The sequence below is a fragment of the Eucalyptus grandis genome, chromosome 5, assembly GCF_016545825.1.
Source record: "Eucalyptus grandis isolate ANBG69807.140 chromosome 5, ASM1654582v1, whole genome shotgun sequence".
NCBI classification, from domain to species: Eukaryota; Viridiplantae; Streptophyta; class Magnoliopsida; order Myrtales; family Myrtaceae; genus Eucalyptus; species Eucalyptus grandis.
The window spans coordinates 28,110,434-28,137,574 of record NC_052616.1 but is presented as its reverse complement, the minus strand read 5'-3'; the positions used below and the strand labels follow the sequence as shown (position 1 = coordinate 28,137,574).

The following is a 27,141-nucleotide window of genomic DNA, read 5'->3' as shown; positions in this document are numbered from 1 at the left end:
TCTGTCAAGGATGCCCATCTTGCCACGACTCCAACAAACCACACCACCTGTACTAGTAACCATGTCTATTCAGGTTTATATAACTTTTGCTAATACCAATACTAATTCTTCCTCACCATCGCTTGTGGTGGCCTAGCTAGATAAGAGCCCCCATGAAGTCTACCCAGGATGGAGGGGTTCAAATCCTGCGGGACGCACGAGATCTTAGGCGCGACGTTGGGGTGGTGGGTCCTCCGCTAACGTCGCCCCAGGGTTTGCCTGCCGGCTGCTGACTATCTGAGTTCCACGGGTCATAAAAAAAAAATACTAATTCTTCCTCTACTTTCACCTACTAAAGTAATAGATACAAGTTCTATGGATTCTCTTCTACATGTGTATTCACTCAGAATCAAATAGCAAATCTCATTAAATGTCAAGCTCAATGACCCAAAGCAAATACTAACAATAGTAACAATTGTATTCTAAATTTTAAAAGCCTAAGCCCTTTGGGAAAGTGCAAATTACTTTTGATAAAAACTCTTTGCAAAGCGACTTTTGGTTCTACTAGTGTTTGGCTAAAAAAAAAAAAAAAAAACTCTTGCAAAGGGCTTTAGCTCAATTTTTATATTTTAATACTAAAAACAACTCAAACCTTTTGTTGGAGCTGACAAAGGGCTCAAGCCACTAGTGAGCCAGATCTAATGCTAGTGGCCATCGATTGAGGAGGGTGTGTGACCTTAAGCGAGGGCTACCTCTAGAGACCTAGGTGACAGTCACTCAAGGTCATCCTCCCTTGGTTGTGTAATCTAGGTGACCCTCACCTAGGTCACGTGACCCTCACTGACTGCCTTCGCACAAAGAGATGTAAAGTAAAAGGAGGGGTAAAACCAAAAAACTAAAGAATTGGTGAAAGTAGTCTTGGAAGAAAAAAATATTGTAACCTAGTTTTAGAATTTTGCAAATGCTATTTCAGAAAGCTAGTTCCTACTTGTTTTGAGTTTTCAACATTTTCAATGCTAGTATTTGGTTGAAAGCTACTTCAAAATGCTTGCCAAACACCATAACATTTCTTTAATAGGCTTTGGAGGCCAAAAGCCTTTAAGAAAATTGAACCAAACCAAGCCTAAAAGTCTTCCTAAAAGTCTTCCACAACAAACGGCCACATGTTCGAGGTCAACAACCCCAATTTGCAGAGATCAACACAGAGCATTAGCCCACCACCAACCACTAGAAACCACTTGCGCACTGTCGACCAATTTCTTTTTAATTTTTTATTTAAGAACATGTGAAAATATTACAACATTGACACCCAACCACAACACAACACACAAGTAGTCAGGAAAATACTACACAAAGCATACTGCTAATATATTACACCAAGATATATTTACAAGCCCATTCTACAAGTCTCTCTTTTTTACATATTCTTGTAAGCCAAGGGAAATCTTATCTCCTCTAATGTGACTGCAACTCTTAAAATTGGTGTGAGGCCTTGATACTTACAAGTCTAAAAAACAAGGAGTAAGTCCAGGATTTAGTAAGTAAAAACCCCTAATCCTTTACTAGGATGAGATTTCATCATCCACTCTAGCATGTATAGTACTCGTATTACAATATCGATGGCAGATCCATAACAATATTACTGCCTCACCTCGACTATATATATATAACCCTTCAGTGTAACTTCCATGCATGCTTACCTTCAATTTATCTATAAACACACTAAGTTATGTAGTAATAGATATATTGGCATGCATAAAAGGTTCATTAACATATATCTTGGCTTAATCAGTGTATCCCGGCTCAATTGAGGCATCCAACTTCAAGCTAAGCATCATGTCTCAATCAGGGCATCCCTTTTCAACTGAGGCATCTTGGGGGCTAGATCACTTAAGGCATTTAGGCTTAACTCGAGCATCTTAGCTTAATCAGGGCATCATGTTCTCACGAACAAAGCATTGCCACCAATGTTATATGATAACAGTCTTATTTTTTTCATTTAATGATCACATATCATATGTTGCACAAATCGATTTACTATCTTCCATCTTAACCCATACATGAGCAAACTATACAAAATGGACCCACAACATAAAAATGACTACTCATGGGTAAGCACACGACTAAAATCGACGATGTAGCATATCGCCATAGCCATGAATTAGAAATTCTACTTACCTTCATGAACCTTGGTGAACTATAGGTGGTTTTACCAAAAGAGGGCCGTCCAATGAGATGGTGGGCTAGCAAGGCTGAAAGAGGGAGAGGGGGCGATTATGACATCTTGGAATTTCAATTCTGCTTTCAATTAAATAAATCGGGCCTTTCATCGACGCGCCTATAATGTTATTCTCTGAGCTGATCACTCATGAGCTAACTAGACTATCTAGGGAAGTCATTAAGAAATTTTAATGCATTAAACTTGAGAATTCGACCATGAATCGACTACTCGACCGTGCTCATCTGCAGAGATCATTACGGCACAGTTAAAAATCGATTAGAGATCATAGATAGGTCAGTTCGAATGAGATGTGTCGCTAAATGTGGGTGATTCCACCAAATTACAAAATACTTGTCGATCGGTGCTAGGCTGATTTTTCTATCGTTCTAGTACCTTGTGTTTGTATTTTAAACATTGATATTTTCACGACCACTAAGAGTCACCAATGTGTCGAAGAGGTTCATTGTGGCTCGAAAAAAATCAACCACGGATTATTTGCATTAAAAATTTCTGAAAGCTACCCAATAGCCTAGATCACGTTAAAATCACGCCAGATTGAAATTAACCGTGAATTTGAATCCGATGCTAGAAATTGAAAGTTCTATCATATCACAAGTCATTTTAGGAAGAAGATTTTTCCACAAATCAAGATTTTTGGCAAAAAGTTGATATATGGCAGTTTTTTACCGGGAAATTCAGAGGACCATTTTTTATCGCTAAATTGGGATGCAAGTTGGTTTAATTGGCATAGAAAATTGTCAATTTGATCTAGGAAACATCGGTAGAATTTTTTAGGACTGAATTGCATTATTTCAAGAGAGAATTGAAGAGGAATTGAGTGAAATTGATGTGCAAGTGTCCAAATTCGTATGCCATGGTGGGGTACAACATTTGAGACACTTGGGTAGCTTCTTGAGGAAGATTGAAGAGTGAGAAAGTGGCTGAGGATAGGGCTGAGTGGTGGGAGCAAGTGTGATGAGTGTTTTGAGACCAAGTGGCCCCCTCCTTGTGCAACCAGTCCCCTTCTCCCTCCTCTTCCGTCGACTCCCCATTCCTAGGCCTGAGAGGAAGCTTCAAAGACTAGAAAAACCGAACCAGCAACTAGCTGAAGTTCCCTACCGCCCGTTAAGAGCCGCTACACGCCATCTGATCACCCGTCAAGCTAGTGACCCGCATCCGCTCGCCGTCCAGTCGCCCCGCCTGTTCACGCGTCTCCGCTGCCAGCGCTCGCCACCAGTGCCCTACTCGCCGTTTGCCGGAGCTGTCCCAACCACCGTGTGTCACTGTCGACCTCCTCAATCACCCATCCAAGCCTCCTAGCCTCGTCGTGCTCGTTTCCAACTCAACCGATCCCCAGAGCAGCCCCTTTGGCCCCTGAACAGAATCCAAAGCCGTGGGTCTCCATTGCACTGTTTGGCCCATTTTGGTGCCCTTCTGGACCTTGAAAGTCACACCCGTTTTGGAATTTATCGATCCTCTCCACCTCACCGTCGTTTTGGTTCAACCGATTCGTTAATCAAGCGAGCTTAACTCACTAATCCTTGCTTAGAAAGTTAATTATGCTTAAAGGTTGATTAGTTTAAGTTAAGCTTGGATTATGTGGTTAGTTAGAACAGATTTGTAATTCAATCATTTGATATTGCCTATTGGGTGGTTAGATTAGTGCAATTAGCAAGTAGATAGGTCGCAGTATTTAATTAGACAGGTTCGGAAATTTTTTGGGCTTGTCTCGGTATTTAATTAGGCTTTTCTAGCCTATGTATGCATTTTTCTATTTATTGGTATTTAATAATTAATTTTTGTAATTAATTAATTTATTATTATTTTCCGGAAATTAGACCGGGATAGCCGACGACCGGAATTTTATGCTGATTGTAATGGTGTGATTTGTTTATTTAATTGAGTGTCAGATTTTGCAAATTGAATTTTCATCATAATTTTGAGTAATTATCCCAAAATTTAATCATTTCGGTAATTAATTAGAAAATATTGAACGGCGGTTTACAATACCAAAAATGTGTTTATGGATCAGTGAAATTAGTGGGATTTTCCAAAGAGAAAATATTGTATTTTGGCTAAGACCGACTGTATACCCAAACCCAATTATTTTTATCGGATATGATAAAAATGGTGAAAATATTAGATGGTCAAGATGGTATACTATATCAGCCTACGGGCTTTAATATGTCAGCTTAGCGCGAGTAGTATACTGGTATACTATATCAGCCTAATAGCTTGATATGTCAACTTAGCGAGAGCAGTATACCTTAGCAGCTTCTGATGAGCATTATTAGTATAATATATCAGCCCAATGGCTTGATATGTCAGGTTAGCGAGAGCAGTATACCTTAACAGCTTTTGGTGAGCATTATTAGTATACTATATTAGCTCGATGGCTTGATATGTCAACTTAACGAGTGCAATATATTATTTATCAACTTAGAGCGAACTATATTATCTATTTTCAGCTTAGAGTGAGCAGTCCTTGATATGATCGGATTTTATAGATAATATTGAATGAATTGACCAAGTGATGATCTTGATGACATAGAATCGACTTGGTCGATTGATCGATGACTCGACCTAATGTGATGATTTGATTCATTGATGTGATTCAATGATTTCGTGAATTATACTGACTTGTAGAAAAGAATGGAGGTAAAGGTAAGTCCTCTGACTCGTGTTTGTGCTTAGACAGCCCTTGGAGCGTATTTCCTTCTTAGTCGAGTCTTAAGGGGTGAACTTGCTGATACGTCGTCTCACCCCATTTTGAGATAACATTTTCGGGCCCCTAGATGGCAGCTCCTCCCGAGCATTTTGGTCAGCCAAAGAAGGTCATAGAGCAGAGGTGTTATATTCCACTTCATGGGAACCCTAAGGGATGGGAGTATGAACTTATGAAATACGTGGTCTGGGTTGATGCAGGTCTCCCTCATAAGGTACCCCATCGATACAAATCATGGTACCATTAGGATCGGAATGGTCAGAGAGAGGGCCCCATACCGGAATCTAAGATATATTTGTATGTGCTGGAGGTTGCTTTTGGGAAAGGCACAGCAAATCCTCCCGGTGGTTCGGTAATAGACTTGGTCTTTCATATCCAGGGACCCCGATATATTCAGCTGAAGGCTCCAATGAGAATGAGGATCTATAGTTTTATGAAACTCCCCCTTGTTTGGCAGAACTTGTTTTATAGACTAGTATTGTGTATGACATGGCTTGATATATGTATATATAAGCGTGTTGTGGTTTGAAAAATTTGTGGCCCTGCTTTTTCTATCATATCTTGTTGTTATCTGGGGAAATCATTTATTTGCTTCTGCATGTGCATTTAAAATGAAAATGATCAGCAATGCATCCTGGGATGTCACTATTTAATCGACCATGGAGAGATGGGCACGTGCTCGAATGATCGGGTTGTGACAACGATGGTGAGAGGGCATGAAAGAAAATAGAGAGTAAGTGAGAAAGAAGGGATGGAGTGAGGAAATGAGGAGAGGATGCCTCTATTTATACTCAAATCACTCATTATTTCCCTTCCAAGTGGACCAATCACATTTCTTTAGGTGGACAACTTAGGATGAAGAGGTAGCAAGCTAAATAGAAGAGTGACGAATCTAGTTCCTAGAGGAGGACACTTGCTCCTTCTTTTATTGAGCCATTTGGGTTTGAGTCATCTTTGTAATGATGAATAGTAATGATGACTATATCTAAATTAGGGACGCGCAAGCCTTATGACTCAACTTAGCATTAATGCGTTAAGGTCCAAAAGCATTTAATGCATGTTTATCTTCAAGTCAAGAAGACTCTAGATTGACTGACTTGCTCCTCAAGATACATGTGCAACCCCTCTCCTTTGGGCATGTGGCTCTCCCATTCCAAGATGAAGAATAGTTTCAAGCAACTTTGGAAATCAGTGTCAAAAGGGCTTGAAAAATTATAAAATTTAATATGTTATAAAGAAAACCCTCAACAACATTTTTCATAACTCAAGTCTAATTCATTTTCTAGAAAGAGCAACAAATCATGAAAAACAACCCAAAAGTTTATAAAAAAAATGTAGATCATCATAAACACTTTGAAATGTTAATATGTATAGATGTGGATGTCCTTTACAACTTTTATGATAGAAGCATTCTAGATTCGAAAAAGAAAATTTTATAAAAAAAAAATCAAGAAAACAGTAAGGTTGCCGTTTTTACTACACTAGGCAATTTTAACACGGTAAATAATTGAGATTTCATACCAGCTATTTCACCTTAGAAAAATTTAAAATTAAAGTATGATGTAGATCAAAAAGTTTAGAACAATTTTCATGAGAAAGTTTCTCCAAATTAGAATTGCAAAAAGCTCTATAAAATCGGAAAACTATGAGGATCCAGTAGTTTTGAAAACTAGAATCAAAGTCAGAACTTAAGAAATCAAAAGTGGCAAGTCTAATTGAGGAGAGGTGGCACCTATGTGAATCTTGCAAGATCACTTAATCATTAATTGGCCTAATTACTTGTCCTCCTAGACTATTTCTAAGGTCATGATACCCTAGAATTTGTAGGGACACCTAAGCCATTCATTGATGGCTAAGGTACAACTAAATTTAAGAGTTGTCTTCTTGCATTAATAGCCCAGACAACTAGGTATGTGAATCACCAACTTGCATTTATGGACTAACTTCCAAAATTGCATATGAAACACGTGTAATTCTTGAAGTTTCTAAAAGAGAATTCACAAGCAGAGAGAGAGAGAGAGAGAGAGAGAGAGAGATAAACCGTAGTGTTGGTTGTTTTCTAGCGGTTGGTGGCCTTGACATAGAGAGAGAGAGAGAGAGGGAGGGAGGGAGGGAGATAAACCGTAGTGCTGGTTGTTTTCTAGCGGTTGGTGGCCTTGACGTAGAGAGAGAGAGAGAGAGGGAGGGAGAAACCGCAGTGCTCAATAATGAGTCCCGTTGGTCCATCACTTGGGCAAGAGGGACAAAGAGTACATATAAATATTGTTTTGATTGTTTGGAGTAGAAGTAATTTATTTTTCCAAATATGGTTACACTTTAATAAAGTTAGGATATTTTTATATTGTGACTTAACTATATCCTTCATTTGGTCGATGACATGTCAACTACAAAAGGAGAAAAATTTAAGACGTAAGTTTATTGTCCTAAATATGAAAGCTCCAATCCTTACTGTCCGGCTGCTTCTATGGTGAAACTAAAAAAGTCCGGCTCCATTATTAAACTTAAAGTCAAAAAGAGTAATTAGTGCTTTCCAAGCCTTTGATTTCTACACAAAAAATATTATCTTTAACTTTCAAAGTTTTCGACAATTCCAAATGACTAAATAGTAGAATTTTTTTCGACATTTAACAAGCACAAAATTCCAAGAGTTTTAATGAACAAAGGGAAAGAAATCAAACAAAAAAGGTTACGCCAAAATATCAAAAAATAAAAGTCACCACCAAAATACCAAAATTCAACAGTTGTAATAATTATGTTTTATCTGTCTTTTTATTATTTCAGACCGGGGTAATTTAGGATTACCAGATACATGAGACGACGAGGTAAAGTTTTTCCCTCTACAAGAAGTCTTTTTACCACAAAGTAATTATATGCACTAAATAGAGCACGCGCGATTGTCTGTTTGTAGAAATTAGTGGAGAGCCTTTGATTTCCGAATTTAGCTTTCTTTTATTAACAATGGAGCTTTGATTAAGTTGGCTCTCTTAACAATAACTCAAGTATGACATCCACTCTTGTTACTTTATACATTAATCTCCACGATTAGCTTCCGTTTGGGAAGAAAATTTTGTTCCTAGTCTAACGCTAAGCCCGAGGCAGCAAGTTGTGAGACATGAGGTGCTTTTCCATTCAGATTTGCGGACGGAAGGCATGGTTTGAGAAGCAAATTCACTGCTGAAAACTAGACTTGTCAACACTGATTGCATTGGTATGTTTGGAGCTAGTGTGATGGAATGGTGAACGCTGGCGGTGAAGGCGCTAGCAGCACAGCGAACAGTGGTGTTTGTGGCGACATCAATGTTGGGATCATTGTTATTGCAGGTGAATGGAGCGAAGAAGTGAATATTATATTGTTTGACAAGAAGGAAATCTGGTGCACATTTTACAGTTGCTCAAAATTGTTACCCTTGTCAAAATGCAGAGATTGAGAAACATGTGGAGTAATCAATAAACAAAAAATGTGGAGATCCGCACTAAATTGATGGAACAACTTGAAGACCCAAAGTGATGATGTTCACATTAGATCATCCACACACTGTCTATCCGATGAAAATTCACTATACATACACAATTCACCAAAAGCTTGTTCAGTTGGCCAACAGATGAGAGCAGAGAAAAATCGACCCAAGAAATGGCGTTCCATTATTTCCTGCTACTTTCACAGGTTTTCCTCCTCTTAGTCTCGTCATCTTCATGGACATCTGTGGCTTTCACGATTCAACAGACCTTCTTTCATTGCCTTTCGACCAATTCAATGAACTCTGTTGCGCTTTCCTCATATTACACCCCGAATAACATCTCTTCATTCACGTCCATCCTCAATTCGACCGCAAACAACCTCCGATACTTGCTTCCAACGGTGCCAAAGCCCGTCATCATCTTCACCCCACTGTCAGATGCCCATGTCCAGGCTGCTGTCCTTTGCTCGAAGCAGCTTGGGCTTGCCATCCGCGTCCGGAGTGGGGGCCATGACTACGAGGCAGTCTCCTATGTCTCCCAGATTGAGTCCCCTTTCCTCGTGCTCGACCTGGCCGGACTCCGTGCCATTGAGGTTGACATCGCCCAGGGCACTGCGTGGGCCCAGGCAGGGGCCACAGTTGGGGAGGTCTATTACCGGATTGCTGAGAAGAGCAAGATCCACGGGTTCCCGATGGGCGTGTCCACAAGCCTTGGCATCGGTGGCCACATCACCGGAGGGGCCTACGGGACAATGATGAGGATGTTCGGGCTGGGGGCTGACAATGTGCTCGATGTCCGAATGGTGGACGCCGAGGGGAAGATTCTTGACCGGAAGGCAATGGGGGAGGATCTGTTCTGGGCACTAAGGGGAGGCGGTGGAGGCAGTTTCGGCATAATCCTGGCTTGGAAGCTGAAATTGGTCAATGTGCCTGAGACTGTGACTGTGTTCACAGTCACCAAGACCCTCGAAGAAGGCGCAACGAAGCTCCTGGTCAAATGGCAAAAGATAGCACCAAAGCTTGATGACAGGCTCTTCATCAGAGTCATCATCCGGCCCTCAAGCGCCAACCTGACGGTGAACCGCACCGTGACAGCCTCCTATATGGCCCTCTTCCTGGGAGACCCGGACACCCTCCTTGGGATCATGGGCAAGCGCTTTCCTGAGCTGGGCCTGACACGGGCCAACTGCACCAGGATGAGCTGGATCGGGTCGGTCCTGTACATGGCGCTGTATCCAAACGTGACTGCTCCGGAGGTCCTCCTGCAAGGGAAGCCCCAGTTTCAGAGCTATTTCAAGTCCAAGTCCGACTTCGTGAGGGCCCTGATCCCAGAGAAGGGCCTCTTGGGCCTTTGGAAAATATTCTTGGAGGAGGAGATCCCACTCATGATATGGAACCCATATGGTGGGGAGATGGACCGGGTCCCTGCATCGGCGACACCATTCCCGCACCGGCGCGGCACGCTGTTTAAGATCCAATACGCAGTGTCTTGGCAGGATGGGGCCGAGAACATGTCCAGGCACATAAGCTGGATCAGGAAGCTGTATGACTACATGGGACCTTATGTGTCCAAGAATCCTAGAGAGGCCTATGTGAATTACAGGGACTTTGATTTGGGCATGAACAAGAAAGGTGTCACCAGCTTGATGGAGGCAAGTTCTTGGGGTTTGAAGTATTTCAAGAGTAATTTCTACAGGTTGGTTCAGGTCAAGACCAGGGTAGACCCTGAAAACTTCTTTAGGCATGAGCAGAGCATTCCTCCTCTTCCTGTGAAGAAAGGGATTCCTTTGACCGGAAGCAACCGACGCACCTTACCTACCGCTGTCACTTTCTTTGCCTCGGCCTCGGCACTTGTGACAATTCTTTAGACCAAGTATTGTTACATGTGTTTCACCTAAATGTGAAAATAAGAGATCTCTGTAGCATTTCGCGATAGGAATGCCAAGAAAGGAATCGTACTTGAGGGTAGATTTATTGATAATGGATAACAACGCAAATGGTGTAAAAGTAGAAATATTGAATTGCAAATACCAGTAATAAAAGATTATGAGAATAAAAAAAATGAGGAAATTTAAATGTGATTTTGGTTAAATTAGCAGAAAGAGTAAAGAAGAAAGGAAATGTGTAGAAAACCATGTGTTCTGATGTTGATTGACGATCCTCCCAATGATTAAACATGGGATTTTATACCCCACCATGAGTAATTATTTACAAACAGTCATGAATTTTGGATCCGCTAATAACATTTTAGCACTATCTAGATTACTGATTATCAGTTAAGCTTTACAAGATTCCAAGAACGATCCTCTATCATCGAATATTGATTATTCACAAAATTTTACATACTCCAAAATTATAGGCAGATTTTGCCTAGAAATCATGTATTCATGTAAATTCATCGTCTTCTTCTTCAACTAATTTGTTGACAAATTTCTGTTATTCATAAATGATGCCATTTCAACACTAAGCACATTGTTTACTATCAACAACTTTATCGGGGATTTGTTGATTTCCTTCAAATTAGCAACTAGTGAATCATTTCATTAACAACCTCATCATCTTGTTGTATCAACATCATGTACTATTGATGAGTTTATAGCTCGCGTATTGGTATGTTCATTGATAACTTCGACTTTGACCAAAATTTGTGCTCGTGAATTGAATTTGATATTCAATGATATCAATCAGGAGTTGATCATATTTAGTATAAATATACACCCCTTTTTAAAAGAATTGAATCATTCATCGATCCTTCAATATTTTTCAATATCATAAGTTGTTAGTGCCTTTGGAATTTGAAAGGGACATGCAACTAATGTTTGCACCAATTGATCCTTGATCTTGCCAAACATTATCCTTTTGTTTTTGCCCTTTCCCTTAACGAACCCACACGTCTCATCAGACCGCGTTTCGCCAATTGTACAGTATGCAAGCTTAAATTATTCCATTTATCTTCTCTCTCTGCCAATTATCTCGTTTTCAACCGACAACGGGCTGAGGTTGACCCGGCTGCGGCGGCGCAGGTCCAGGGACAATAGGAGCTTGACGTGGCTGCGAGGTAGGGATTGCAAAAGAGGCTGACGTGGCTGCAGAGCAAGCTACACGAGAGCACGTTGACGTGGCTGCGCTGTAGGCAACAACGTCCTCGCCAAACGAGACCAAGAAGGTTGAAGTGTGCTCCGGGTGTTCATCTTATTTATAGATTAATTAGATCATTATGAATATAATACCAATTTTTTTTTTTTTAAGGATATGTACAATCGAATGAAATATATACATAATCCCGAGAGAAATGAAGAATCAAGATAACTATCCTAACAATAATACTGTCAGGCTCTTTTGTACATAATTTTCAAGTAGATGTTCCTCTAAATTTAAAGGTGTTAAATTAGCCCTGTCTAATTGAAACATCAATTATTAAATCCTGAAAACTTTGAAGGGAAGAGATAATTTTGGTGTTGATTCCTTTCTTTTTAATCCTTTACTTTTCTTACCTCCTATTCTTCGCATCGTCCACTCCAACTAAGATAGAACCACCGTCATGTCTGCCTCGGCCACGACAGCATCGTCGCCTATCCATCGAAGCTTCTATCTCTCTCTCTCTCGATTTCAGAGGTCAAGGGCAATGACTTCCGAGGTTAAAGGTCTTCCATGACAAACGGCCACATATCCAAGGTCAACGACCCTGATTTGCAGTGATCGACTAGAAAGAATTAACAAGCAGAGGGAGAGAGAGAGAAACCGCTGTACTGGGGGTTTTCTCGGCGGTCGTGATGGCTTCGGCGACTCAATAATGAGTCGCTTTGGTCCATCACATTGGCAGAAAGGGAGAGAGAGAGAGAACATATGAGTGGTGTTTTGATTGGTGGGTGTGCATGTAATTTTTTTCAGCAAATTAACAAAATCAGGATAGCTTTATGGTGCGACTTAAGTTATATCATTAACTTGGTTAAGAGTTAATATCACGAAAAATTCCAAAATTATACACATATGACAAATTTATCCAAATTAATTTTTTTAAACTAAAAATCCTAAACTAGTATACCATTATAATCAATTTGTTTATGTTAAATTTTATAGTCAAATTATTGAATTGAAAGACAATGTAACAGCTGACAAGTGTATAAGTTTTGAGTTTTACCCTTTGTTTTCCACAATGGCATTGATCTAATTTAACAAAAACTAACATAAGACCAATTTATCACAAATATATCAATTTTGGTTTTTGATTATAAAATAAATAAATAAAAGATTAGTTTGGATAAATTTATCACATTTGTACTAGTTTGGGATTTTTGTGGTCAAAAAATTAGTTTGAGGTCAATTTATCATAGGTGCACCAATTTAGGGTTTTATCATTATATTAACCCTTTAAGGATTTGTCGACTATAAAATGAGTTAAATTTAGGATTATCCTCCTAAATTTGAAAGTTTCAATCCTTTTTGTCCAGCCACATTTTGCTTCTATCGTAAGCCTGAATTGGTTTGGCCTCATTGTCAAACTCAAACTCGAAAGAAGTAATTAGTGCTTTTCGATTCTTTGACTTCTACCCAAAAGTATCATCTTTAACTTTCTAAGTTATATCCGATTTCCAAATGATTTGCAACATTTTATATTCAACACTTAACAAGCGCCATATTCCAAAAAAAATTTAATGAACAAAGGGAAAGAAAGCAAACAAAAAAAAGTCACACCAAAATATCGAAAAATAAAAGTTACCACCAAAATACTAAAACATAAAAGTTGTACTAATTATGTCTTTTTATTATTATTATTATTATTATTATTATTGGGAACAGGAGGAACCAGCTTGCACCGACAGTGCGTCGTAAACCCCCCGGTGACGCTAGCAGGGAAACCACCACCCCGACGTCACGCTTAAGTCACCATACAGCACTTCAGCCTCCCTGCTTCGCAGGGGCTTCGAACCTTGGCCTCCACCGGGGAGGGCCAAGGATCTACCATCCACGCCACCGGCCGGTGGTTTATGTCTTTTTATTATTTCAAACTAAGGTAGTGTAAGAATACCACATCTCAACTTTATGGTTAAGGAAAATTCCAAATAAAGATCCAAAATGGATCAATTTTCTCAAATAAAGATCTAAAGTAAACCTATCACACCCCCAAACCCTCGAGTGCGCAAAGATCCCTCAACGATTGTTTAGTTGCGATGTTCCAAGATGCGTTGCTGACCCTTTTTTTTTCGATTAAACGCAAGTGGAAGCATTATATATAAACACCCAATCAAGCGTAAAAGTAGGAATAGTATAAACACAATGGCAAACATTTCCAAGAGCTTTACTTTTTATTTATATACTTGTTAACTATAGGATATTTAACATTTACAAACCCATTCTGAAAGGGCGACTTTCTACTGACCATCTTCAAAAACCTACAGGGGTTAGTGTTAAGGTAACTTCTCTAACGTCAAGGTCCACAAGTAGTATCTAGGTGAAGTCTTGGGCTCAAACTCCGCGTCAAGGTCAGTCTTCGAGATCCTTGATGGCACCATCAAGGGTATTGATGTCCATGGATCCCACACCTACTCTCTTATCCCTCGACCAAGTGATCCATCAAAACCTCAGATCGAGCCAAAACACTCATCCCCAATCAGATGAACCACGCTTTAAACCTATAGAACACCCAAAAAGCCAGCCCCTCATCCACCCAAACTATCGTAACCACAAGTTCATGCATATGGTCAAACCTCAGGATAAGGTATGAAGTCACAACCATATCTTGGTCCATCAGGACTCCAAACCGCACGTAACCATTCTCAATATTATGGGCTTTCAAATAACAAATAATGACAAGTGAGATAAAAATCTCAATAAATAATTAACCTAAATCTCGATTAGGATGCAAATTCACATCGAAGGCAGCCTAAACATGCAACATCCCTGAATATTAGTAATTCAAATATGCCAATAGTGATGCAACAAGCTTAGCAAATAATCAAAACACATCTTATAATATTATATTATGCCAACACAAGAGTTGGCGGTCTTCTAGCATGACCGGAGATTCTCCCGCCCCATCGAGCACTATAGCATCTAGGACCTTTGCCATAGATAGCATTTCTTAAGGAGCATAGTCCAGCCTCAACCATAACTCAGCATCCGAACCCCTGCTTCTAATAAAATCGAGCATCGTCCCCGAACTCCTATTGGGTGATGGGTTATATTAAGTGACCATTTAAGCACATCAATACTCATGCGAATTTCATTTGCCATTAGTTAGCCCAATGCAAATAGGGTTTGTGCTCATGTAACAAACTCCAGCAATTTTCACATATAAATTATGGTAAAATAATCACATGTGATCATGTGCGTAAATTTAATCCGTCAAAATTTGCACGCTTTTATTTTAAAACCTCATTGCCCAGATTGACATATAAACATGGCATTTGAACATGACATCTCAACCGACCAAAAAAAAATGACATCTTATGAATCGCCATTTAAATGTCCATGAAACCTTTCTTTAAAATAGCAATTAAGGCTTATAAATTGGGCAATTATTTTCAAGGCATAAAAAGCTTCAAACAACATGAATTATGCATAAATTCATCCAATAATTCAAGTATAAATTCTACTTATCAACTAAGCCGTCAGACTAGCTGTCATTAATTAATACTAACTAAAATTAATTAAGACTAATTGCAATTAATTAAGACTAACTACAATTAGCCTTAATCTAAACTACCCTTAAATGCAATTAACACTAAAACATCATTAATCAGTACTAATCACAATTAATTAAGACTAAGACAATTAGCCTTAATATCACCATCTTTAAGCGCATTTAACACTAACTACCATTAACTAACACTAATCACCATTAACCATAATCTAATCCTATCCCTAAAGACAATTGATACTCATAAGGTTAACTCATGGTTTACGACGATGGTGAGCTCACGGTGATGATGGCATGATAGTGATAAGAATGTGAACCTCACAATTTGAATAGCGGCACCACGACATAGCTCTGCGAAGCTTGAGCTCACAGCCAAGCTTGGGGAGGGCGGCTTGCAGTGGTGGTCTGGTGGCTTGAGGGGTGGCAGCATGGATGGCATGAGGGTGTGGATAGATGGCAGCAAGGGCAGTGATGAAAATGGTGGTGGTGAATAGCGGCAAAAAGGGCGGCAATGGAGAGGAAATGAGGAGGAAGAAGAAGAAGATGAGAGTGAAATGGAAAGGGGAAGGGTCAGCCAAAGCTTAAGGGAGGAGGGGGAAAGAGAGAAAGAGAGAGGTAAAGAGAAAGAGAGAAGAGCTTGGATATTTCCCTCCAAAATCCTACTAACCTCCCTCAAAATCCTCCCATCCAAGCTTATTGTCCCCCTTGTCCTTATCCTCTTCCCTTTTGTTTTTATTTTCTTCAATGCCAACTCTTCTAAAAAGGGCATTATGGTCTTTTTGCAAACTTAACAAAAATTCCAACTTTGCCCTTGGGTCCAATTGCTTGAAATGGGCTTGGGTGGGTTTTAGCTGGACTAATTGGGCCCTCTTGACAGCCCATTTTAGGTGCTTAGGCTGTTGGGCCTTCGTTTGGTCTGGCACCTTTTTTCGGCTTTCAAATTCTCTACCTATTAATCCTTATCCAAAAATTTAAAGCTTACTAATAAATTGACATATAAATGAAATGACATCCAATAGGTTAGTCTTGAAATCCTCGAAAGTTTGATATTCTCCCATTTTCAATCGACAACGGGCTACAACATCATTAGTGTGCTCCAAGTGTGCAGCATATTTGTAGGTTTTATTAGATGACTATGAATATGATACCAATTATAATCATTCAAGGATATGTGCAATCGAATGAGATATATACATGATTCTAAGAGATATGAAGAATTAAAATAAATATTCTATCAATAATGCTAGCAGGCTCTATTGTACATAATTTTTAGGTAGACGTTCCTCTAAATTTTGGGGTGTTAAATTAGCCCAATGCAATTTGACACATTACACATTAATGATTAAACCCTATAAACTTTGAAGGGAAAAGATATATTTTTGGTGTTGATTCCATTTTTTTCTCCTTTCCTTTTCTTACCTCCTCTTCTATGCATCATCCACTCCAACTAAGATAGAACCACCATCATATTCGTCTTGGCCACGACAGCATCGTCTCCTACGCATCATTCTTAGGATTTGCCATACAATCACAAAGAAAAAAGGCAATAAAAGTGAGTAAGAGAATTCGAGACGTAAGGTTTTATCCTGATCTATCCTTAAACTAGGGCTACATCCAACTAAGGATTCCATTGTAATTAGTACCTCGCACCTCTATGTTACATCCCTCAATTACAAGAGTAAAAAGAATTTTATATATATATATATATATATATATATATATATATATATTCAAACAAAATATATATTTAGAAGTTACTCATGAACTCAGGCTCAAACTGCCAATAAAATATAAAATGATTCATAAAGAATAAACTAATATGATAATATTATAATATAATTTCGAAATATGAGTTCGAAGTTGCTATTGATTCTGTTTTTTTATTAATAGTGGAGATTTGATTAAGTTGGCTCTCTTTACAATAACTCTAGCATGACATAAAATCTTGTTATTTTTACACATTAATCTCCACGACTACTTTCCGTTTGGGAAGAAAATTTTGCTCCTGGTCTAATCCTTAGCCCCAGCCAGACAGTTGTAAGACGTGAGGTGCTTTTCCAACAGTTTTGCTGACGGAAAGCACAGTTTGAGAAGCTAATTAACTGCTGAAAACTAAACTTGTCAACACTGATTGTATCGGTATGTATGGAGCTAGTGTCATGGAATGGTGGTTGGCTGGTGGTGAAGGCGCTAGCAGCGCAGCCAACGGTGATGTTTGTGGCAAGATCAATGTTGGGATCATTGTCATTGCAGTTGAACGAAAGAGTGAAGAAGTGAATATTACTTTGTTTGGCTATGACTAAGAAGGAAATCTGATGCACATTTTACAGGTGCTCAAAATTGTTACTCTTATTAAAATGCAGAGATTAAGAAACGTGTGGAGAAATTAATAAACAAAAGACCCCACACTAAATAGATGGAACAACTTGAAGACCCAAAGTGATGTTCACATTAGATTATCCGCACGTTGTCTAGGCGATAAAAATCCACTATACATACACAACCCACCAAAAGCTTTGCTCAATTGAGCCAACTGATGAGAGCAGAGAAAAATCAACCCAAAAAATGGTGTTTCATAGCTCTCTGCTACTTGTTGGAAAAATATGGCTTTGAATTGGGTAGAACAATGAAGTCGGATCGAGTAATCAAGTCGGACTTTGAGGCGTGATATCACTTTCTTTAAGGATTTATTTGCCCCACAAAGTTGCTAATGGTCACTGGCAAATTTCCTCCAGGATACAACAAAGTCTCAAATAAGAATAGTAGATAGCAATTCTAGTCTTTCTCCAGGGTTTCTCATGGGAAACAATTAGAAACAATGGCTGCAGTTTCTCTCTAAAGAAAACGAAAAAATGGAAGAAGATATATATATTTGATCTCAAAACAAATGTACTTATATATGTCTTTCGAATAAATGCAACTCTTCAAAAGATTGCAAAAGAACAAAGACAACATTTCGGGAAAAGTTGTAAAATGAACAAGTATGTCTCAAAGGTTACATTGAAAAGACATAAGAAATTCGGAATTAAATAAATAATAAATAAATAATAATTGTAACTTTTCATGAACAGTCGACCTTTTTTCAACAAAATTTTGTAATTAATATTTTATATAAATAAATCCGAATTTTCTCAATAAATAAAATAATGATCGTTGGTTAATGCCAAATCCCGTCCACGTGCGCACTCACATCTTTTCGATGTGAGACAATGCACCTCTCAATTTGTTTTATAAACAAATTACCAACAATCCCCACTTTTGTTTATAAAACAAAAACAATAAATAAAACATTAGAAATATACAGCCAAAATTTCCGTGAGATTAATATACATACATAAAGGTCTCTTTCGAGTTAAATCTTTACTTAGTGCAAGTATCTCAAAGCTCTATCAAAGTGACAAGTAGCTCAGCTTTAAACTTGTACTTTTATGTAATAGAACCGGACATACCGCACATACACTAACCTCTTGTTTCAGCGAGAAGTTCTATATTACTCCGCACTATTATGGCCTTGTGCTTGATCCTGTTTCATGAGCTCTCTAGAAAGCAACCTAACTTTCGTAAGAAGCGGCACCACTTCTAAGCTCATATAGGTGAAGTATCTACCATGTGTTTCTGTTACTATAAACACATTACAAATTTGTATCATACTTTATTAAGAATTCAATTCAACCTACAAAACGTAACAGACGATACTGACTTCTCATATCAGGGCTACGTCAGTATCAAACAATCACATTCAATAACTTGTTCTTACCCATTAAACTTTGTAACTAGTGATGTTCTAGAAAAAGGTTGGTTACCATTATTGGTGATTTCAATTAAAAGATTTCAGCCCCGTTTCTTATGAGGTCATTATTACCATGTCTCTTGGTGAAGCCTTTGTCAAAGGATCGGCAAGATTATTACTTGACCTCACATAGACAATTGTTATGGTACCATCTTTAATCAATTGTCTCACATACTCATGTCTTAAACTGATATGTCTAGACTTACCATTATAGGTAATGTGCTACTATAAACTATTGTCAAAGTAGCATGACTATCACAGTGGATAGAAATAGGAGGCATAGGACTAGGCCACAATTTGATATTCAATAACAAATTCATAGTCCATTCAACCTCTTTCCCAAATTCTACTAAAGTAACGATTCAAATTTCATAGTTGAGTGAATTATGCACATTTGTTTCTTGCTTGCCCAAGAAACCACACATTCACGTAATGTGAAAATCCATCTAGTAATGGATCCTTTATTTCTCATATTTGTAACCTAACTAACATCGGCATATCCCTTTTCTTATACCTGGATGATTACTATAGAACAATCCCAAATTTTAGTTCTCAATAATAATCAAATTTTCGGGTAATAACTTTCGGGTGTTCTATACTTGGATTACAAATATTTACTCAACTTGCATATACAAAAAGTAATATTAGGTCTAGTATAATGTATCACATAAAGACCCATAGCACTCACATTAAAAATTCTCCACCAGGAATCAAATGGAGTACATATATATTTGAAAACAAGATGTTTAAATTTATACAATATCTTCTCCATGTAATCACTTTAGCTCAAAGAATAACCCCCACTATTTTTAAATTTTAACACCCAATAGGTATCTACTTCACTCAAATCTTTCATTTTAAAATGAAGTTAGATACCTTTTGTCTCAATGACTCCAATCACATTGGCTTCATAGTCCCCTTCAAATACCCCCACTTCAAGACTATTTTAAGAGGCATCCAAGATCTATATCGACTCCGCCTTTCCCATTGGGGATGAAGCACCCCATGACGCGAAGAAGAATGGAGTCAGGTCATGCAACATATTTATTCCTCTTCAATGAAAATTCACAGCAAAAGATTCAACCCGCTCAAAGTGTGTGCAAACTTATAAATAGGATGTTCACATGGTTAATTTCCAGCAAGCTATTAACCATTGATGATGGCACATTTAATACCTAAAGAATTTGGCATGCAAGACTGCATCATTTCGTCATAATATGGAGCCAACGTAGACATCCTAAAGTGCCCCGGGTTGACTGCATTAGTTTTGATGTTCTTCACTGATCACAGAATTATGTCAAATCTGTTGCACTAAATATCAACAAATGTTCATGCGGAAAAATGCCAAGTTCTAGTGCCGTAAAATTCGATGCCACTACAATGACCATTAACACTTTCATAAACCAATAAATTTATAATTTCACGAGACCATAAGAAGACATTCTTTCAATCTTTGCAACTTCTCGAAATGCATGCACTCTATAAAGCAATGCATCACTATTAAGCATTACAAGGCATAAACCGAGACATATCCGACACTATATAAGCTGTCTGAACAAATGCAGCCACTTCAAGAGGCCAAACCGTCAAAGGTATCAGCAAATGATAATTGAACATGCAAAATTGAGGAATGTACAAATGAATATACATACTTCAACAGAAGTCCTTAAAGAGGAACTTACGCACAATCCAGACATAAAAGTTGGACTTGACATTTTGAAGTTCAAATGAATCAAATACATTATGCATCATTCACATTCAGAGCCACCTAGACAAATTCAAGGTTGCTGGCTAGAGGGAAACAAACACTATTCCCAAACAATGGGATTCAACTTTTAAGTAAGCATAGCTCTTTCATTTGCAACTGAACAAGTATGACAAAATTCGACGAGTCAAAAGATTTTAATCATTTTTTTGTTTTTGTTTTCTGAAAACGAATTCATTATTTGATCATGTTCTCAGGATTCATTTCTTCACTTTAGTTTCCTCATACAACTCCTACCTTCACACCTGTTCATGTTTGCAAACTGACTACGATTTTCCATCAAATACACTAAAACAGCATATTCTTAGTGAATTTTAAATAAATATACTTATCTGTATCAATGGAAGAATCTGGTGCTGATGGTAGGAAATATCTGACCAACTAATTGGTGGTATTTGAAAGGTCAATCCTCGATCCACTCTCATCTTGAGCCTGACAGGAACCGCGGAAGCCTTGTCGTCCAAGACCGCAGATTCTTGAGACAGACAAGAAGGCAAACCCAGCAACACTCTCGGCCCCCACGTCTCTCCCAAGGCCGTCAATTGCACCACGCACATCCACAGCAGCACCGTGGTGGTGGCGCGGATCATCCACACCTTCATCCGCAACCGTGAGGAGTGCGGCAACATGGTGTTCCGCAGCTTCTGAGTACGAAGGTTTTTTTTTTTTTTTTTTTTTTTTTTTTGTGAAGCGGAGGCTCTGACTTCGCTTGATATCTCGTGTGGAGGAGCATTATTGGCCAAATATCTGCCAATTATCGTTCCCACATGGTTCCAAGGCCTTTTCTGCGTGTTGATATGTTCCATGAGGGCATGATCCGGCTTCGGTTATCATTGACAATCGGAGTCACGGTCAACGGAAAGATCTCGATCGAGATCCAGTCGCCTCAGGTTCTCATGCAATGAGCGATGATCATTGGCATCCATGTAAGCCATCCAAGAACAGACCTTGCTTCTTGCATCTATCTACGGCCACGTGTGCCTCGAGATGTTGTAATCGACGTTGGCAAGAGACTTGATGATTATGTCATCTATGTCATCCTCGCTACTGTTGTCGTAGATGAATGCACTCGAATTCAGGCATGATAAATGACCCATTCCCCAATGAACCACCGTTTCCCCATCAAAAAAGATATCCCAAAATGGAGTGATTCCCCGTGTTAATCGTACTGCCTATGATGATGATGCAGCTTGTGGAAGGACCCCTTGCAGTCTTGCGGGACGCTCCAGGACAGGGACGGGTTTGCGTTAGGGAGCGACTTCATGTATTGCCTCCAATCATCGAGCGGAATTTTGAGATCGTGGATCTTGTTGTGGAGGCCGACACTGCAATTGGCGTGCATCGTGCAGACCAGATTCAAGTCCCTGCTCGGCTGGCAGAACCCCCGAAATACGCCGTATCCAGGAACTTCATCCGGAGCCCGATTTCGTCAAGGAAGCGGTTCATCTTGATCTCGTTCAGCACGTCCTGGTCATGCTTCCCGGGATTCCGATGAAACGTTGTAGTGTTCCCAGTCGATGCTGAATATATCGTTGCCATCAAATAATATAATATTAAGATCTCTAAAAGCGCGGCAACAATTAGAGCGAAGGAGGCAGCGAAAAAAGGATCCGTATTTCCCTGGCAATGAAGTCCCACATCCTGGTCAGCGCACTCTACATTGTAAATGGCTTCCCAGCAACTTCACCTCTCTTGCTCGTGCGATCTTGTTTCACCACATCTAGACTTATGACTTTGATCGACTCTGACTCCATTGTTACGCTGATAAATCCTTAAAATTGTTGGAAAAATATGGCTTCGAATTGGGTAGAATAATGAAGTCGGATTGAGTAATCAAATCGGACTTTAAAACGTAATATTACTTTTTTAAAGGATTTATTTGTCCCACAAAATTGCTAATGGTCATCGGTAAATTTCCTTAAGAAGACAACAAAGTCTATAATAAGAATACTAGATAGCAATTTTAGTATTTCTCCAGGGTTTCTCATGGGAAACAATTAGAAACAATGGCTGCAGTTTCTCTCTAAAGAAAACGAAAAAATGGAAGAAGATATATATATTTGATCTCAAAACAAATGTACTTATATATGTCTTTCGAATAAATGCAACTCTTCAAAAGATTGCAAAGAACAAAGACAACATTTCGGGAAAAGTTGTAAAATGAACAAAGTATGTCTCAAAGATTACGTTGAAAAGACATAAGAAATTCGGAATTAAATAAATAATAAATAAAAATAATTGTAACTTTTCATGAATAGTCGCACTGTTTCAACAAGATTTTGTAGTTAATATTTTATATAAATAAATCCGAATTTTCTCAATAAATAAAATAATGATCGTTGGTTAATGCCAAATCTCGTCCACGTGCACACTCACATCTTTTCGATGTGGGACAAGGCACCTCTCAGTTTTATAAACAAATTACCAACACTACTTTGACGGATTCTCTTGCTTTTCTTAGTCTCATCATCTTCATGGACATCAGCGACTTCCACGATTCAACAAACCTTCTTTCATTGCCTTTCAACTTATTCCACGAACTCTATTCCTCTTTCCTCGTATTACACCCCAAATAATGTCTCTTCCTCATCGTCTGTCCTCAACTCAACCGCGAACAAGCTCCGGTACTTACTCCTGACGGTGCCCAAGCCCATGATCATCTTCACCCCGCTGTCAGAGGTCCGTCTCCAGGCTGCCGTCCTCTGCTCGAGGCAGCTTGGGCTTGCCAACCGCGTTCGGAGTGGGGCCCATGACTACAAGGCAGTCTCCTATGTCTCCCAGATTGAGTCGCCTTTCCTTGTGCTCGACCTGGCCTAACTCCATGCCATTGAGGTCGACGTCGCCCAGGGCACTGCGTGGGCCCAGGCAGGGGCCGGAGTTGGGGAGGTCTATTACCAAATTGCCAAGAAGAGCAAGATTGTCGGGTTCCTAATGGGCGTGTGCACGAGCCTAGGCATCAGTGGCCCCATCACCGACGGGCCTACGGGACAATGATGAGGAAGTTTGGGCTGGGGGCTGACAACGTGCTCGATGTCTGAATGGTTGACGCCAAAGGGAAGATTCTTGACCGGAAGGCAATGGGGGAGGATCTATTATGGGCTCTCGGGGGAGGCAGCGGAGGCAGTTTCGGCATAATCCTGGCTTGAAAGCTGAAATTGGTCAATGTGCCTCAAGACTCTAGCTGTGTTCTCAGTCACCAAGACCCCTGAACAAGGCGCGACAAAGCTTCTGTACAAATGGCAAAAGTTAGCACCGAAGCTCGATGAGAGGCTCTTCATCAGAGTCATCATCCAGGCCTCGAGCACCAACCTGACGTTGAACTGAATTGTGACAACCACATATAAGGCCCTCTTCCTAGGAGACTGACACCCTCCTTGGGATCATGCGCAAGTGCTTCCCTGAGCTCGGTCTAAAGCGGGCCGACTGCACTAAGATGAGCTGGATCAAGTCAGTCCTGTACATGGCGCTATACCCGAACACGACTGCCCTGAAGGTCCTTCTTCAGGGGAAGCCCCAGTTTCGAAGCTACTTGAAGTCTAAGTCCGACTTCGTGAGGGCCCCGATTCAGAGAAGGGCTTCCTGGGCCTTTGGAAAATGTTCTTGGAGGAGGAGATCCTAGTCATGATATGGAACCTATATGGCGGGGAGATGGATGGGTCCCTGAGTTGGCAACACCATTCCCGCACCAGCGCGGCATGCTATTTAAGATCCAGTACACAGTGTCTTGGCAGGATGGGGCCGAGAACATGGCCAGGCACATGAGCTGGATCAGGAAGCTGTATGACTACTTGTGTCCTTATGTCTCCAACAATCCAAGAGAGGCCTATGTGAATTGCACGGACCTCGATTTGGGCGTGAACAAGAAAGGTGTCAACAGCTTGATGGAGGCAACCTCTTGGGTTCTGAAGTACTTCAAGAGCAATTTCTACAGGTTGGTTCAGGTCAAGACCAAAGCAGACTCTGATAACATTTTTAGGCATGAGCAGAGCATTCCTCCTCTTCCTGTGAAGAGAGGGAGTTAGACATCATTGATTGATTAGTGCAAAATTTGATTGAACCTCTTCAGAGTACAATCTCATATCTTCCTACTTAAGCTGCAAAAGACAAATTTTAATCTCTAAAAGGAGCTTATCATCGCATTTACGGTGCTTCCAAATGCTTTTGGGACATGACAGCGAAAAAGGGTGGCTGTCAAATATGAACCAACATTATATATTTTTCAGAAGATTGATTACAAAATTTGTTTGATGACCTATGAGAAAACTGCTATAAAATTAAAACTAAGAAGAATAAAGAAATACGAGATTTACATGAAAAATCCTTGCTAGAAAAACAAAGAGAAGAGAAGCAAAATCCATTATGGATATTCAAGGATTATGATAGGTGGCTAAACTTAAAACTCTCTCTCTCTCTCTCTCTCTCCTTAAAAACTATTAAATTGAGAAAAATAATATATATACCGCATGAGGGCCACACCCCCATCAAGGATTAGTTTTGGGCTATGGGCATGGGCTGTTGCTCGAGCCCATGGCTACCAACATTAAACCTCCATTTAATTTCTCAAGTTCATTCACTACAAATTTCAATGCGGGTATCATAACTCAATTTGGGTTGAATACCTAAAACAAAATTCAAGACATAATCAACAAAATTCCACCTTCACTTGATTTCCTCAATGAGACATAAGTAACAAACAATCTTCTCCTCCTACAAGAGTAAAACTCAACTACAGCAATTATTAACTAGATTCCAACAATGCTTGAATTTGGTTAGAATTGTTGACATTTGATTTTTAGCTAATGCATCATATAGTAAAAAAAAAAAAAAAAAACTTGAGATTAAGGGTCTCTGATTATGACAAGACCTAATTCTTGCCAAAAAGAGTCATTGTAGTGTTTTTCAAGTTAATTTCAATTTTACAGTGTTTTATCTAAACCAAAATACATTGGTTTTATCAATAAACCAATGAAGTATTTAGAGTTAACCTTTTGGTCAACCATTAGTTATAATTTTCCAAAAAAATCGAAAATTTGAAAAGTCATCAAATCAACTCCTTTTTACCTTAATTTAACTTTGAATTTGTAAATTTTGTAAAAAAAACACTCAAGAAGCGACTTTTCCCAAATTCATGAATTTTGGTTCAAAATTGATCCAATAACAAAATTACTTCCTCACTAGCAATTTTTTGGGAAAATTTCCTTTACAACATTTGATCGAGAGATCGTTTCACATTCAATTGTCATACCAATTTTGAGATTTCAAGATGAGGATAAAAAGGCCCAATTTGAGCCCCCAATTAGGGGTTTCAGTTGATTCTTCATAAATTGTTCGAATTAGCCAAAGTCAAATGCAATTGTGTGTGTAGAACTCAAATCCAAAGTCAATTTTGACAAAATCACACCAATTGAATGTAATTAGACTAACTTGGTGATTTCATGATTGATGAATTCATGAAGAGTTGGTTCAATTGACTCATTACACTTGACCCATTCTTGCCTAACATTCAATTTGACCAATTAAGGTTCAATTTGCCCAATTGAACTTCAAATTGTACACATTGGTATTAGTTCATGTCAAAAATATGCTAGAAATTGAAGAAATTAAAGCATTGTTTGTTGATTTGATCAAACCAAATTAATCTTAGTTGAACTGGATCGATCGAATTGAATTCAATTTGATTTGTGGATTAAAATCATTAGAATTTAGCTTAATTAAGCAAAATCAAGAAAACTAGAACAAAATCAGACCAAGAATTGAACAAGTTCAACCCGTTTTGATTAGCAATTTTTTCAGTGAGAAATCTAGTCAAAGAGTAGCCGTTTGACAAGCAAGCTTGGGGCCTATTTGGTAACATTTCTATCTCTTCCAATTTCTATTTTTTTCGTTCTTTGAAACAAAAAAAAAAAAAAAAAACAAAACAAAGAACGAAAATCCATTTGATAACATCAACTAATTTTTTTTATTTCTCAAAATGGAAAAATGGCCAAAGAATATATTTGTCATAAAAATAAGTAGAAAAAAGTAACTTTTTGTTCTTGGGAATAATTTCTAAAAATAAGTTCTTTTTCTTTTTCTTTTTTTTCGTTTCTTCCTCCTTGGCCCCCATCGCCACTTGTCGTTGTTCGACCACTACCACCCACCGCTGCTAATCACGACCACTACCAACAGCCGCTTGCCAAAGGCCAGCAGCCTCTGTCGGTGGCAACCACAGTAAGGAAGAATAACTGATAAAAAAATCTTAAAAAATTAAAAGAAATTCTACATTACAAAAAAAAATTATGGATCGTACCAAATGCATTTGAATTATTTTTTCATTCCAAGAATAGAAGTTTTGTGTAGTTACCAAACGTGTTCTTTTATTCAGAAATTGTTCTAGAAAATAAAAATAGAAAATGACTATGTCTAAAACATCGGAACATAAACGTTACAAAACGGACCCTTGGTCACCAACTAGCCCCTCTCCATGTGTAGAAAATTACTAAAAAAAAAACCCTCATTTGGTGAAAATGACCGAAATGCCTTCATCCTTGTCATTTGAAAGCAATCAATGATAGCATTCCTTA

The 27,141-nt window shown here is 38.9% G+C and overlaps 1 protein-coding gene and 1 pseudogene across 1 annotated transcript; both read left to right on the top strand.

Annotated features, from left to right (window-relative positions):
* Positions 1-8,472: 8,472 nt before the first annotated feature.
* Positions 8,473-10,424, top strand: LOC104441572 (berberine bridge enzyme-like 15). The gene has a single exon (XM_010054719.3). The coding sequence runs from the start codon at positions 8,557-8,559 to the stop codon at positions 10,249-10,251; it is 1,695 nt and encodes a 564-aa protein (XP_010053021.2). The 5' UTR covers positions 8,473-8,556; the 3' UTR covers positions 10,252-10,424.
* Positions 10,425-21,345: 10,921 nt separating this feature from the next.
* LOC104443074 lies at positions 21,346-24,600 on the top strand (annotated as a pseudogene).
* The last annotated feature ends 2,541 nt before the right edge of the window (positions 24,601-27,141 follow it).

Bases quoted from the DNA above. Each gene is read 5' to 3' on its own strand.
- LOC104441572 (XM_010054719.3), top strand. From the start codon at position 8,557: ATGGCGTTCCATTATTTCCTGCTACTTTCACAGGTTTTCCTCCTCTTA.